The 17392-nt window shown below is 34.7% G+C and overlaps 1 protein-coding gene across 2 annotated transcripts; it reads right to left on the bottom strand.

Moving 5' to 3' along the window:
• Nucleotides 1-886: 886 nt before the first annotated feature.
• Nucleotides 887-3030, bottom strand: LOC111920800 (E3 ubiquitin-protein ligase At1g12760). 2 transcript variants are annotated; one of them, XM_023916361.3, is made up of 5 exons: nucleotides 2155-3030; nucleotides 1890-2012; nucleotides 1661-1793; nucleotides 1403-1576; nucleotides 887-1239 (listed from the first exon to the last, which is right to left on the bottom strand). In XM_023916361.3, the coding sequence occupies exons 1-5, from the start codon at nucleotides 2673-2675 to the stop codon at nucleotides 1066-1068; spliced, it is 1125 nt and encodes a 374-aa protein (XP_023772129.1). In that variant the 5' UTR covers nucleotides 2676-3030; the 3' UTR covers nucleotides 887-1065. The 2 variants fall into 2 exon arrangements, with proteins under 2 accessions (XP_023772129.1, XP_023772130.1); XM_023916362.3 differs by having other exon boundaries at nucleotides 1403-1573; nucleotides 2155-3026.
• Nucleotides 3031-17392: the final 14362 nt, after the last annotated feature.

Below are 17392 nucleotides of genomic sequence, written 5' to 3'. Positions count from 1 at the left end.
TTTTAAAAAAAATACATTCTTAATATATCACAAAGTGAAGAAGAATCAAAAACTTAACTTACCTAGAACTTTTGATTATAAATTAAAAAAATCCTTCGAATAAAACTATAAAGTCAAAACAATCTTTAGTTAGGATTAACGGTGTGAGAAGCCTCCGATTAGGATTATGAGTGTGGAGGTTAAAGTAATTGTGAATAATATTTACGAATTATAGAATTAGCTGATTAAGAATTATCACATTAATCAATAATCTAACTCAATACATGATTGGAAAATTGTGTGTGTCTGCATGATCTGCGTGATCATCCTTTGATGGTTTGATTGCACGTTCGTCTCCTGATAAGTGAGAATTAATGAATTATATTTTGAAATTTTAATGTGTCTTAAATAAGTTTGACTATATTATTTTATATATAATCCACAATTTTTATGTATTAAAATATAAAATTAGCGGTTCGATTAATAATGGTTCGGTTAACCTATAAAACCATAACCAAACAATTTGTTATTGGTTAACAAAAATTAGAAACCGAACAAACGGTTTTTAAAACAGTTTGGTTATTATGGTTCGGTTATATTGGTTAATTTGGTTATGGTTCGGTTTTTCGGTTATTATGCTCACCCTTAATAAATAAGAGGCTATCAAACGCTTTGAATCTAAAAGTTAAGGAGTCTTTCTCTTAATTGAAAAATTAAAAGGCCATCATTCCATCAAACAACACCTTAGGCTACATCCATATTCTAAACTCAAGAAGATCTTTTGCAGCTGATTTTACCTATAAATCAAGAACCCAAACCTGACCCAACTCCAATCGGGTCCAAATTTTTAGGACAGGTTCGGGTCAAGAGTTTGGTAACCGGTCCCAATAACGTAATTATGAGTGCATGATTGAAACATAGCGGATATCATAAAAATGTTATAATGGGAAAACCACACACACACACATACATTGGGTTTTCATGAATGATAATTTATGAGCCAAAATGAAAGCAAACATGCAAGAAACAGGCGTTGTTGATACAAGTGAAAATGATATTTAATATTATGTTGTTACTACTACTAGACTAGACCTCCTCACAAGCACTGGTGCGATTCTTGACAATGTTGTATTTGCAAAGAGGACAGGTGGCGTTGATGTAGAGCCACTTGTCTATGCAGCTGCAATGAAAATGGTGACAACATGGAAGCTCACGTAGCTCTGCTCCATCTTCATATGCAGATAGACAGATACAACACTCCTGCATTTTTACCATTAACCATTTCACATCACATCACATCTCAAATCAAGTACACCTTAATTAAAGTGTCATTTTCCTGATATACACTAAGTCAAAAAGAAACATTCATATATATAAGTTAAATAAAAGTCAAGGAAATGACAAAAAAAAAAAAAAAACTTACAGCATCCTCAGGTGAGAGAAGATGTTGAATGGGTGTTTCTGTAGCATGTTCAATCATTACTCCTCCACAAAGCCCCCCTCCTCCTCCTTGTATTTCATCATCACTTTTCCCACCTTCCCGCCTGAATGTGAACTTTGGCAGCAGCTCAATGTCCTCTTTGCTTGCTCCTTCCTGCTTTATATTTTATAACAGCAACAAACTTAATTTACTTTTAAGACCCAAATGATGCTTCATTCAGAAGTACACACTGATTTATACCTGATCAGCAACAGCATACAAGACAGCAATTATACATGGAAGACAACAGCAAACTGCTATACCAATGACACATGCCAGTGCAACGCAGAAAACAACAAAAAACACATCAAATGCCAAGAATATTACACAAAGCCTGCAATGCGTTTCCAAATATCAATCAATCAATCATCTGCAGTTGAGTTAACAAATATATAAACAAGAAAAAAAAAAAAAAACAGGTCAATTTTACCAGTAAAGCTTAGGGGAATCCTGTGCCAATGCTTGCCCACCTGAGGAAACCCAATAGAACCCAAGGATCCACCATACAAATGAAAACATTGTATTTGCAGATTCCAAATACTTAGCCACCCCACTGCAAAACGGATCATTCATTTCAATCGGATCAGAATGATACGACATCAATACTTACTACAAACAGCCGATTCATGATTTAAAACTGAATCAAGACAAGAAGATCATTCGTATTGTTGAATTTGCAGATAGAAAGTACATACCTGTTGTCGTTATTGGTCAAATTGGCTAATGTAACATACTGGCTGCCATTTCCTCTGGACCCATTGACGCTGTCGCTGCTCTCACCGGATTCTCCACCACCAGCCCACCGATGCTCACGCCTGTTCTTATACTCACTCCAAACACACACCATATGAACAATACACTGCACAGCATACCCTACAATCCACAACCTCAACCACGCCGTCGGCGACTCATCCTGGCTCAAAACCAAAACGACAGCAGCCACAACAACAAACGCCAGGTTCCATACGAGATCAAGTATCACCACCGGCTTCGAATAAGCCCAGTCGCTTTGCCTCTCCTCCAGCTGCTCGGCTGCCGTTTCCCTAACGAGCATCGACGGCTCCCTCATCATCCGCCGGCTACTTGCTCGCCGTAAAAACCGAGCGGCATCACGTAAACTCTGTCGCCTGAGTGACCGGCGGCCTCGATCATCTTCCACGGAGTAAAGCAGCGGAGTCGTACCGGGGATGTTGCCAGATGGACTTGGAGCCAACATTTTTCAGTAACGGATTAAACCCTAAATCGTGAATTTGATTCCTTCAAAGTTCAGATCAGTTCATCGTTATTGAACCGTTGGGTGTTGATTTACGAACAAATCGGAGAAGTTGTCAGCAGAATTGTATAACAGAATTGGGGGTTTTAGGGTCGGATTAGATTCGAAATAAAAGGGATTTTCCAAAGTTTTGACTGTTTGTTGTGTGAACAGTGATTGATTGGTATGTGATGTGTGGGTGTCCCTACCTGAAAACAAGAACTGATTTTGCGGGTAAACAAGAACCGGTGTCCAGACTCCAGTATTGGTACATCATCTATACATGTATTCTTCTACGCTTGCATGTGGCTCGTGAATTATGGTTGGCCGATGGAATGGATGCACCTTTTTGGCGTTAGAAGCAATTCAACTTTATTCTTCAATTCTATTCATTTTACTACTATTATTATTTTCAAGCATTTAATATAATCAATTAATTATACTATTATTTTACATATAGCTTATATGCAATCATAAAGACGTATCAAATTGAACGGTTCTACTTTTTATAGTTAATATGTATATTGTATCAACTGATATAATTATAAAAATATCTTGTATTTCTATTGTCAAATCTTTCAACTTTATGATAGGGAACTAGTGATAAAACATTTAAACATTCATGATTGATTATTGATTTGTTGTACATAAATATGAAGCACTTAATTATTTAATTTTTAGATTGACTTGACTTATAATACCTTCTTAATTATGGCATCTGATGATTTTTCCTTTTCATATACATATATGGGAAGATTTTCTTTTCATGACTTAATAACGAGATTGAGACATCCTATCTAACAAAAGTTAGGTGATAAAACGTTGGGAGCATTTACACTTTTATAAAAGAAAATATAAACTTACCGATTTTTTTCGGTTGATATAATTTACAAAATTTATAGGTTGGTTTTATCAAATCTAGTACAATTATCCCGATCCTAATGTGTAGATGGACATTTAGGGTTTGAGTTTATAGATAACTAGCTTATTACATTACAATGTAGATCGTGTATTATACTATTATTCATTCAGTACAATGTTGTGAAGTTCCTAACCTGATTTGTTATGATTGTAACTCCCAGATTTTCATAGATTTTCATACCAGGTATAATGGTACCCCTATAGCACAAGAAGTTATCCCTAGGGATTGTACTGGTCACAAATATATGATCCGAACCGGACGCTAACACATCTAACTTGCAAAACAACCACAAACAAACACAATAAGTCTCACGGCTTAGTGAATAACAACTATGATAACTGTTGGAAATTTTAGGATAAATATGTGTATTTTTACTAACTTTGGATATATATATATATATATATATATATATATATATATATATATATATATATATATATATATATATATATATAATTAACTCTAAGTCGGTTTGTATTCTACTCCATGAGAGCTTTGAAACGATATATTGTATGTCAATAATGGAGTATATGTGAATGAGATATCAATACTAAAAATTAGGTATTTGAGAATAGAAGTTATCAAAAGAGGTGAATGTGGGAATGAATCCCACATTGGTAGGAAGACCATACTCAAGTGAGTTTATAAGCTTGGATGTATGATATGCTTACAAACTTGTGTCTATGGTTTTACTCCAACTCTTACCCGCACACAGGGGGGTGTGAATCTTGGATTTTACGACTCAACCTACATTTTCGCTAAACTGTAACTTTCTTGCCATTACTACCTCCTTCAACACATATATGCAAATACTCATTTTCTCTGCAACTCTTTCCGGTGACTTTTTCAGGCAAGTAGCCATATCCAGCAGTACAATTTGTTATAGTTGTTGCACCCTGGGAATAGACGGCGAATCGGGTTAAGGGAATCAAGTTTCAGCCACCGTGTCGCGTTTGTTTCTAACATTTTCCTTATAGATTATTCGATTCAGAAACAAATTTTTCGATTCAAGAAACGGAGTCCCAATAACTAACAACTAGGCGAATGCCCGCGCGTTGCGCAGAAACACCTATATAGTCAAAATCTTTACAAATATATGTTTTTTTTAGATATAATAATAACGCTGTTATTAAATTTGATATAATAATTCGTATACTAAATTGATATAATATATTGATTAGTTTGAATTATATGATAATATATACATCTATTATAACTGCATAATCTCACCCGTTTGAATGACTTCTACACGCGAGATACTCATGAATAAAATTAAATATAATATATGGTTTAATGTTATTTATAGTTGTTGTTATTGTTAATTAATTTTTTGAAATTTATTTGCTTAATGTTTTAATTTCTATCGTTATAATTATTTAAAACATCAAACATTGTCTTTTGATTTTAAAGGTAACAATATAATCATTTATATAGAGTTATATTTAACTATTGTAATTGTAAGTTATTTTAAGCTACTTATTTGAAAACTTTTAACGATTATACAAATATCTTTAGGAAATATTTTAGTTAAATTGAGATTATAATTTAGTTTTCACATTTAGCACTACAATTTATCACTTTTAACTATTCACAAAATATTCATTGGGTTTTTTAAGTGGATCTGAAATTTATATTTAAGTTGACACTGTAATGTTATATTACAAATTAACAATTTAAGTATTTTATCCAAAGTATTCAAAAATTATAACTTTAAATTGATAATGGTTTACATACGACAACATCTTAATCTAATAAATTAAGTATAATATGTTCAAAATTAAAGACATAACTTTATAAGTAGAAGTAAGATGTTATTTTAATATTAAAATTTAGTTTATTTATGATTACACTTTAGGTTTGATATTAATTTAACCTTATTAACCAACTTATAATCATTATTAGAAAGACACTATAATTTATCGGTTTTAACTATTTATAAAATATTGTTTGGGTTATTTAAGTTAAACTAAATTTATATTTAAGTAGATCATGAAGTGTTATATTTAAATTTATAATTTAAGTATTTTATACAAATTGTTCAAAAGTTGTAGCTTTAAAATGATAATGGTTTACACCCAATAATATATTAAAACTAATAAATTAAGTATAATATGTTAAAAGTTAAAAAACATAACTTTATAAGTAGAAGTAAATATATTCTTTTAATATTGAAATTTAGTGTATATATTATTACACTATATGTTTGATATTTATTTAATCTTATTAACCAACTTATAACCATTATTAGGAAGAAATTGAAAAGTTATGGGAGTTTCAAATGAATGTGGTGAAAGGAAAAATGAATGGAAGTTTCAAATGAATGTGGTGAAAGAAAAAATGCTAGCTTTATAAGATATATATCACATAACCACATAAATAACACATGCTTATATCAAACAAACCATCAACCATTAAAATCATGAAAATCTATCATAAGAGATCTAACAAAGTATCAAATAACTTTACAGGCAACTATAAAATGTTATCCATCGATAACCACAAAGATTTACAGGCAACCCACATTTTTGCTAAACTGTAACTTTCTTGCCATTGCTACCTCCTTCGACACACATATGCAAATACTCATTTCTCTGCAACTCTTTCCGATGACTTTTTCAGGCAACTAGTCATATCCAGCAGTATAATCTGTTACAGTTGTTGCACCCTGGGAATAGACGGTGAATCGGGTTAAGGAAATCAAGTCTCAGCCACCGTGTCGCGTTTGTTTCTAACATTTTCCTTACAGATTATTCGATTCAGGAACAAGTTTTTCGATCCAAGAAACAGAGTCCCAATAACTAACAATATCATGTATCACATAACCACATAAATAACACATGCTTATATCAAACAAACCATCAACCATTAAAATCACGAAAATCTATCATAAGAGATCTTACAAAGTATCAAATAACTTTACAGGCAAACTATAAAATGTTATCCATCGATAACCACAAAGACCGTCTCGTCGGCTCGTAACATATCAATGAATATCAATAGTATCATCTTGTGACACATCAACGAATAACAACAGTGTTAGCCTGTGACACATTAATGAATAACAATGGTGTCAGCCCTGCGACACGTCAATGAATAAAATCATGTCAGTGCGGGACACGTCAACGAATAACATCGTGTCAATCTGTGACACATCAGAGAATATCAATGTGTCAGTCGTGACACATCAACAACACCACTTTCTCATTTGATTCACTTGTACATATAAATATACCATCATGTGGTACATATGTATTTCTATAACACCATAACATCAACGAATATGATATTTAATCATATATGCTACAATATAATTCATATATTGTAACGCACAATTATCACAAACAACAGGTGTTAGAGCAGCATTACTCATCTAGTTAGCTAGCAATATCAACTTCGGTCCTTGACTTACTCTGCTATCTTGTAACGCCCGGGTTTCGGGGCTAAGCATTTTTGACAATGTAATAGTCTATGTCAACTATTGTAACTCTTTTTGAAGTGATAAAGATGAAATATTTAAGTATTATGTGAATTATGTGTATTTATGTGCTTATTATTTAATTATAAATGTATAATTAATAAAGAATAAAAATAAGCGTCAAAATTCAAGTGTGAGATAAGCCCGATATCTTTACATAAAGTTGTAGTGGTCGAAACAAGGATTTCGGGGATATAAGGAATGCCGAAACCCGAGTTATAACGAAGAAGTTATGACCCGTCGAAGTTTCACGACGGAACCGGCGCGACACCGGGAAGCGTAAATAGTGAACTTACGATAGAGCGGCTTTTAGCCTTAGAAATCTAAATGAAAGTCGTAGAATATGTTAAACTGAGAGTGTCCATAAAAAGAACGCCCAAATCTGACTTCGTATGAAGAAGTTATGAGATTTTAAACAGACCAATCCTGTCTCGGCCTGTTAAAAATATAACTTTAAAAATAAAGTCAAAATTAGCCGACGGAGTCTAAACGAAAGTTGTAGAGTACGTCTCCACCTACGTGTGGATATAAAGAACGTCAAAAACGGAGTTCGTATGAACGAGTTACAAATTATAATAGCATATTTACGTATTAAAATAAAGTATAAATCATGTATACGTACACATATATATACATATGTATTTATCATTAGAAAGGTATCGACGATGCGGTCATTATAAGACTAATGTTGAGTTCTTTCGACATTAGTTTAGTACAAATATCATTAAATCTATTTAAAATAGTATTTATAGAGGGGTGTTTAGTTGTTTATATAACTAAAAGGTCATTAAGTAATTATGGAGGGTAGTTTTTGAAAATTCAATTAGTATAAATAAGAGCATTGGGCTCTCATATTTCTTGCACCATTCTCTTGATTCAATAGTCTTTCTCTCCTTATCCCCCGAGCATTTCGGTCCCTCGTGATTCGACTTCTCTTTCTATAGTTTAGTATAGTAAGGTGAGCGCTGAAGCGCTGCACGAATCTTTCTTAGAAAGATTCAGCGACGAAGTTCTGCCCCTGCAGAGCCCAACTCCTAGCTAAAACCCTCTTGTAAGTAAGTTATGCTTACCTTATTTTAATATAGCTTATATTTAAAATTAGTATTGTTATTATGAACTTATAATAAATATTTGAGCTATTATTATAACTTATATAAGTGTCGTTATAATATTTTTTTTAACTACTCGCGGTACGGGAAATCTGGTTTAAAGGGCCGCATAGGGTTGTTGGATTTCATAAGTGCTATATGCCAAAATAGTCCTGCCCTCCGATGTTTTATGTCTGGCCCCTGTCTGTACATAGTGGTTGGAAAATATTGTTTAACGCTTATATAATAATAATACTAAGACTAATAGTTGGTCACGGTAAATATTTGACTAAAATTTAGCGATAATAATGCTAGGTTTCGTCGAAGGAAAATAGAACCGTTAGAAGCAAGCGCTGCCCGATTTTGGAATCATCACTTTAACAAGTGGGTGCATAGTTACTTTCAGCTTACACATAGATATGAAGTATTTTATATAAATTACGTGCTATATGTGCATATTATCTGAATACTTGCTATCTATGCCGGATGAACATTGTTATACATGTTTTTAATGATTTAAACTGTATATGTATTTTATATCTACGAAAATGTTGGGGTAAAACATGTGTAGATGTAATAGGTGATGTGTGATAAAATGATGAGAGGTCTCGATGTTGGTGTTGTTGATTCTGTCATCCAGCGGAGTATGTATGACAACCACGGACTCTTCTAGACAGTCCATTGGAACACTAGCAGGCTCGCAACCTGTAGGTGTTTGTGAACGATGTGTTCACCGGTGTACTCCATCCCCCACATGGTTGCCTTTAGGACATTTATTGCTGAGGAATCCCCTTAGCAGTAGTGTCCGTCCCGATAATGATCCTTAGGCTAGGTCTCTTATGATAAGTGTTTAGGGACGTAAAGTGAGGATAACGGGAACGGGTAATCGGGTTATTGTTGATTGATGAAATTAATAAACTTATTTATTGTGGGTTGAAAACCCTATGTGCTCACCAGGCTCCCAAGCCTGACCCACTCAGTTTTATGTATTACAGGTAGTGGCGCTTGAGCATAGATATGATGTTTGGACGAGTGATTACGGATATAGGAATGTAGATATGAAATAATGTAGTAAGGCTTATATTGTACTGTTTATGCTTTTGATCTGTACGAACATGACATCCCAAGTCTTTTAATGAAATACATTTCTATGGAAATGCTTTTGATAAATATTTATCATATTTTGTTTTGGGACAAATTCCGCAACACTTTTATTTAAAATGTTACTCTGATTTTTAAACAAAATCAGTCTTTTCTGGCTGTGATTTTGGGGATGTCACATATCTAACTCACCACATGCCAATACCTAAGCAACAATTATCAAGTTCTTAAGAACTTGCCATAACTCACTATTAACAATACTTTGTGACTATTTGTCACCAAACCCATTAACACAATAATATAACCACAATAGGCTTAACTCGTAAGCCGTTAACTAAATCTACCACATCAAACATCTTTAATAAATTAGGGTTTACAACCCTTACAATCCCGACTATCTCACTGTAAGATTTATTCACAAATCTTACCAACAGGTTCGTAATAACATCATATCACGAACACTCGTAACATATGCCAAGGTCTAACAATTCCTGATAACTATCACATATAATAATTACTCAATAACGGGGTAAAAGATACCTCTACGATCTCGTAACTCAGCCCGTATCTCACATATATCGGTATAACTCCACCAGTATAATGTCTCGTAAACGACTCTCGGGTAGCATCTTCACTCAAACGTGTCAAAATCCTCCAAATAACACCAAAAATGCACATATTTATAATTTGTGTTGGTCACGTCGTGACCATAGATGTGCCACGTCGTGACAACCTATTAAACACCAGTTTCGCCACGTGTTGCACTCTCCAGACACGTGTCTCGTTGACTTATCATATTTCACGTCGTGACACACTTATTGTCACACCGTGACAAACATATTTTCACGTCATGATGGTCAAAAATTGATCGTTGATTTTGACTTTTCCAAAATAACAACCTACTTTCATCTAAACTTCAAATAGCTATAACTTTCTCATACGGACTTCGTTTTCAACAAACTTTATATCCACATAATCCACATCACACGAACTACAACATTTCTCAATTATCTTTTGTTGAATAATATTTCTCAGATTAAAACATCTCAAGGCTTTATCTTATATGTTCTTCTTATAGCGATTTATAACTCTTATGGTATAATATGTTTTAGAAAACAAGTCTTATAGATAGTTAAACATACAATCTTCCACAAATTTCTTCTCCTTCGACATAGACCGTTGTTGCACCTTTAGCCAATAATCGTTATTATTGCATGTTGTCTTTATCGTTGTTGTCACTGCTAATCGTTATTTTATTATCTCCTCCAATTTTAAATCATATTTGTTATTTCATCAAATCTAAGTGTCAGTACAAATCGTCGAGAAAAGTTGGTTTGTTGATGTATATGTGACAATGTAAAAGATAGAAAAAAAGTTAAGAAAATGTTGTAATTTTTTATTTAAAGTTCGAAAACTCTTACAAACCATTTTAAAAAAAAATTGTACAAAAATAAATTTATAAAAAAACTATATTTTGGATGAATTTGTAACAAAATTTTAAATTCTAACCAAATTTATAATCAATTATGAAATATGGGCCAATAGTGCAAAACATGGAAAATAGGTTGGCTACTGAACCTTAGGCCATCTCGAATGGAAGTTTAATGGAGAGTTTAATCTCATTAAATTCAAAATTTCCATTGTGGGAAAATTACTAGGATTCAATAAAATAGGGAGTTCAATCCCCATTAGGCTATACGGAGTGGGCGTGGTTTGGAATCATGGTTTTGCCACCTGGACCACGAACACCTCCCCCTGGGTGCGGTTTCCTGCGGTTTCGGCCGCAGTGTGGCCTTTCTCGCCGTGCAATGTGATTGGTTGATGGATGGAATCGTTGAACCGTCAAAATTTCGACCGTTTAATATATATATATATATATATATATATATATATATATATATATATATATATATATATATATATATATATTCTTTCTCTTTTTTCCTTTATTTCCTATAAATTATACTACATACGCTTTATTTTTTTTCAAACAAAAAAACACCCTTCTCTCTCAAATTTAATAAAAAAATTCACCATTCTCTCTCAAAATGTCATCTTCTTCTTCTTCTGAAGAATTTCAAGTTATTTTTGATGTCCCTGTTGCGTCTGCTTAAATGGTGGAACAAACATATGATACTTTATGCAATAACACAACTGAAAGTTCTCAACGGAGAACACAAAGATATATTTGCAGAAATCTTGAAAAAGCCAATCAACGTTTGGTACAAGATTACTTTCAAGAGAATGTCACTTATCAAGGGTACTATTTCCGTATGCGCTTCAAAATGTTCAAACGTCTATACGAATGTATAGTTGAATATGTAATGAGGGAGTGCAATTTTTTCCAACAACGTTACAATGCTAGAGGTACACACGATTTCACTCCCTTACAAAAATGCACGACCGCACTTCGTGTAGCACTGGTTCCTGGTATGTATGATTTATTTGAGTATTTTACATTTTTAGCCTTGGACTCGGCGAGTCGTAGGCTAGACTCGCCGAGTAGGGACGAGATATTGAGCACGTTTGAGTTGGCGACTCGGCGAGTCCACCAGTCTGGAAGAAACCCTAATTTCAGGGGTTTGCACCCTATTTAAACCCCCCTTATGCGCCCCAAGTTAGTCTCCTTCACCCTCAGAGCATCCTATACCGAACCCTAACCCTCTCCTTTGTGATTTGAAGTGTTTTTGTGGTTGTTCCTTAAAGGTTGAAGAAGAGAAGGAAGGAAAGACCAAAAGAAAAGGTGAAGAGCAAGGATCTAGGACCTAATCCAGAGTTCATTGAGGTACAATTCGGAGCTATTTTGTTTCTATTCTCAAATATCCATTATAACACCATTAAAGCTATCTTTGAACCATTTCCAAGATTGATAGTAGTATACGGATCTTAATGGGTTGAATAGCCACTAGATCTGGCTATGTTCGAGTTCCAGGAGCCTAGATCTAATACCTTTTATGGGCCCATATTGCATGAAAACCCTAGATCTACCCCTTTTAGTGTGTTTTGAGCCCTAAAATCCACATTGATGATTATATACACGTAAAGTTAGAAACTTTACGTGTTAATCGAGCCATAGGAACCCATATCTATGAATGGAATGCACTAGATTCAAGCAGAATCAAGTATATAGAGATTGCATGTATGCGACTCGGCGAGTTGTTCTTCGGACTCGGCGAGTCGAGTCGCGAGTCCCCGATTTTTCCACTTTCGAGTATGTGAGTAGAGCAGTGAGCCATAGGTGGACTCAGTGAGTCAGAATCCAGACTCAGCAATGGAGGGACTCGGCGAGTCAATGCCCTGACTCGGCGGGTCCACAACAATCTTCTTGCCTCAAGAACATACTCGACGAGTTGTTCATACAACTCGGCGAGTCACAGTCTAGAGTGTTCATCGGATGAAGACCAACTCGACGAGTTGTTCATACAGCTCGGCGAGTCGGATGAAGGACCATTGAGTATCAGTTAGGAAGAGAACTCGATGAGTCAATGCCTAACTCGACGAGTAGAGACGGGAGTAAGGACGATTGAATGGATATGGACTCGACGAGTTGGCAAGCCAACTTGCCGAGCCGGGTCAACTGGAAGTTGACTTTGACTTTGACTTTACATTGGTTTGGAATCGGTCAGGGGTAAAATAGTCATTTTACCCTGGGAATAGTATCAATGTCTGATTAAGTGTTCTATGGAAATATACCCGGAAGATCACCGGAGCAGCAGTCGGACATTTGTGGGTCAGCTTTTCAACAGCCAACCTTTTGAGGTGAGTTACCTTCCAGTAGGAGTGGGTCTAAGGCCACAATGCCAACCCACCAAAAAGGAGTATCCAGTAGATGATTGTCTTCGTGATAATTATCTTGGCTTGGTTATGTGCTTTGGTTGTGAGATATGCCTTTATGATATGTTGTGTGTAGTAGGAATTAGTTTTCCCTGACATCGGTCTCTGGGACAGTAGGGTAGGTCAGTACCCAGTTATGCCAGACTGTATGTTCATATCTCGTTATTGTATGCTAACGATAGGGGGTGAGATAGTCCCCAATATTGGTTGAAATATACCGATGATGATTACCGGTTGAAAGATACCGATGATGATTACCGATTGAAAGATACCGATGGTTGTTATCGGTTGAAAGATACTGATGATATTATATGTTATGTGGTATGATGGGGGAACTCACTAAGCTTCGTGCTTACAATTTGAGTTGTGGTTTCAGGTACCTCTTCGTCAACGGGGAAAGAGCCGGCGGCGTAGCGGCGCATCACACGCATGGTTTCCGCACTGGATTTTTCTGGGATTGTACTCTGATTTTCCTTGTTTCCGATGATATTGTTTTGAGACATAACCTTATGTTTTATAATTAATGTAACTTTGACAATGTTTTAGTAACACGCTTTATTACATGTTAAATTAAAAAAAAATGAAATTTTTGGCCTCGAAATTTGGGATGTTACACTTCGTCAGTTAGCATATGACATTACACCTGATGCGTTGGACGAGAGTCTTAGGATGTCTGCTAGGACCGCACGAGATAATCTCCACTATTTATGCAGAACTATGATTCAGTTTTATGGTCCAAAATTTTTACGTAAGCCTAAATGTAATGACATCTTACAATTGCAAGCTCATCATGCTAGTGTGCATAGGTTTCCTGGAATGCTAGGAAGTTTAGATTGTCTCCATTAGGCATGGCAAAATTGCCCTACCTCACACCATGGACAATTTACCCGAGGTGATCATGGTCATCCAACGGTCATACTTGAAGCCGTTGCATCAAAGGATCTGTGGATTTGACATGCTTTTTTTGGTTATCCTGGTTCGATTAACGACATCAACGTTCTTAATCGTTCACCTATATTTAACAACATATACGATGGATTTGCACCAGATTCTTCTTTTGAAGTGCGTGGAACTCCATATAAGTATGATTATTATTTAGTCGATGGAATCTATCATGAGTATGTTGTGTTTGTTAAATCATTTATGTGTCCACATGGTTCTAGACAAAAAATTCAAGAGAGCTCATGAAAGAATTAAGAAGGACGTTGAGCGTGCTTTTGGAGTTCTTAAGAAATGTTGGTTCATATTGAAAAAACTAGCAATTTATTTTGGCGAGGAAAAACTTCAAGAAATCATGTATACATGTCTCATATTGCATAACATGATTATTGGAGATGAAAGAATAGCGATATGTGCGTTTGATGAGGAAGAAATCACACCCGGGACATAACCAATAGAATTTGATGGCGAAGAGTATATGAACCGGAGAGCAGAGATACGTTGTACTGAAACATTTCACAGTCTTCGCACGGACTTGGTGGAACACATTAACGAGATTCAAAACATTAATCTTAATTTGGATCCACCGGATGACTCAGAAGACGAGTTCTCGGGGTACGACTTTATGTAGTATGGTTTAGTTATTTTATTTGTGTAATTTTTTTTCTAAGTTTGTAAGATTTTTTAATTCATGTATGTTTTTTTTTATTTTAGTAATGCAATGTAATGTTTTTTTAATTTCAAGTAATGAAAAATTAGGTTTTTTTTATTAAAAAATAAGTTTTATTAAATTAAATTATTTAAAAAACAAAAAAAAATAAAGAAAATAAAAGTGTGGTATCACTCCTTGGGTGTGGCAAAAAACCACACTTGTATGGTAGAAAATGACATGTCACATATATATGACAGTGAAGGGAGTGTGGTTTCTGTGGCACCAATCCCTTCAGCCTTAAAGTCTACACTCTCTTTCCTTACACAAACACACACGCACACACACATACTCTCTCTCTCTCTCTCTCTCTCTCTCTCTCACACACACACACACACACACACATATATATATATATATATATATATAATTTTTATTTCAAATTTGTATTTTTTTTATTTTTAATTAATGTTAATTTTAACTATAGTTTTTTAATTTTAATTTCGTGCTAATTAACTGTTTAAAAAGAACAATAAGTAAAAAAGAAATGACAAATAATATGACAATCCATTAAATTGTATAGAGTTTAATGAATTGTGGAGTTTAATAGGTAAAGTTGTATATAGTGAATGAAATATACATGTATCAATCTATTGAACTTATATAAGTTCAATGCATTGGAAATGACCTTAGATAGAAGGTAGCTGTAAAATAATAATAATAATAATAATAATAATAATAATAATAATAATAATAATAATAATAAAACCAACAAGTTTGTTATATTTTTCAAACATAACAATGGTTATTTTGGCAATTTAAAAATTCTTAAAAATTAGTTTACAAAAAGCAATAACAACCTTTGTGTTTTTAATATTTGGTTTTAATTCAATTCTAGGTTCCATGAAATCAATTTATCAAATTATGTTTGTAGCTTTGATTTTATCATATCGGCTTAACATCCATTTTTTCTTTGATTTTGCAATGGCACTTCGTGGGATACCAAGTGGAAATAAAGTCCACAAGGACAAATTTGTAATCTGCTTCACTCTTATATAATCAGTCGCATTGAATGTCCATCTAGGACAAATTTGTAATCTGCTTCACTCTTATATAATCAGTTGCATTGAATGCGCATCTTATTTTTTAGACAAAATTGCAAAAATGGTTCATGTGGTATGCATTTTTTTGGAGTTTTAGTCCAAACCACGACTTTTTTGGATTGGTGGTCCTTTTGAGGTAGTTTCGTTGCATTTTTTGTCCCTTAGTAAACTGAAATGACTGTAATGCCCTTGGGGTATTTATTTTTCATTTTTCTTTCATTCTTTTAAAATCTAATTGTTTTCTATTTATTTTAATAATTAAAAAAGTGGGGTCACCTCTCTCTCTCTCTCTCTCTCTCTCTCCGTTATCATCCCACACTGATGAACCCAAATCTGATGAGGTAGTGTCGAAATCTGATCAAGGAAAAAGCCATGATTAAAAAGACACAAAGATGAACTATTATTCAGCATACATACATTGATCACACATACATTGATGAACCCTGAAAAAAAAAATCCTAAGTTCTCAGATCTCAAAATCATATTCATCGCACAACACATCGTTCAACAAACTGCACACATCGATTCAACTTGTTATGAGGTTTCACAGACTGGTGAACTTGATTCAACACACATACACATATATGCTGATGAAACCAAATATCAAACACCGGACCGACCTGTTGCACTTACGATCAGACACATCACACCATTCTTTCACCTTCATCTCTCAACAGTTCCCCACCCCTGTACAAACCACTTTTGGGATTGATTTTTCCATATACAAAAAGGGGAAACATCACAGCTCTAGCCTAAAATCAAAATGAAACTTGTTGTAGAGTCGGTGAGTTCCCCACCCACATTGGTTAGTCTCCGGTCAAAGAAGCACAATGCTCCAACACCTGCACCCGTAATGGCGTCATCACGTGCTCCCACCGAACGTCCTGGGTCAAGCATCGATTCCCCTTCTCTGTTCAAGTTCTAAAAAACGTAACAAAAAACTTCTCCAGGTTGCAGTGGATTTGGGGTTTGTTTACAAGAGTTAAGAACACGAACCGGGTTGCGGGAGCTATATTGATGAATTCCAAGCAAAAATAATTGTGCTTTCTAAAGTTTGTCATTGGTGCCTGATGGAGAGAAATCGGTGAGTTCATGTGAGGATTTAGGGAAAAGAAGGGAAGGAGAAGGCCTATTGGCGAAGATGAGAGGGAAAACGGGTTAGGGCAAAGAAGGGAAGGAGCAGGCGGCGACGGTGCGGGAGGAGGAAGTAGACGAAAGTCATGTGGTGAGAGGGGGGGGGGGAGGAAGAATCGTCGACAATGAGGGGTTATTTAAGGGTGGAGATCATCAAAAACATTCCGTTTTTAGTGGTTTATTTGAGAGGGTTGATTAGAACAAAGGGGAGAGAGAGAGAGAGAGAGATGTGGGCCCAAATTAATTAATTGATTTCTTTTTCATTTAAATTAGGTAAAAAAACATAAAACAATATATCAGAAGGGCATTTCAGTCATTTCAATTTTACGAGGGACCAAATTTACGTACAAACATGGCCAAAAGGACCACTAATCCAAAAAACTGCATACCACAGGGACTATTTTTTCAATTTTGTCTATTTTTTAAACCTATATAC

Source organism: Lactuca sativa, chromosome 3, assembly GCF_002870075.4.
Source record: "Lactuca sativa cultivar Salinas chromosome 3, Lsat_Salinas_v11, whole genome shotgun sequence".
Taxonomy (NCBI): Eukaryota; Viridiplantae; Streptophyta; class Magnoliopsida; order Asterales; family Asteraceae; genus Lactuca; species Lactuca sativa.
This window is presented reverse-complemented; position numbering and strand designations above follow the sequence as displayed.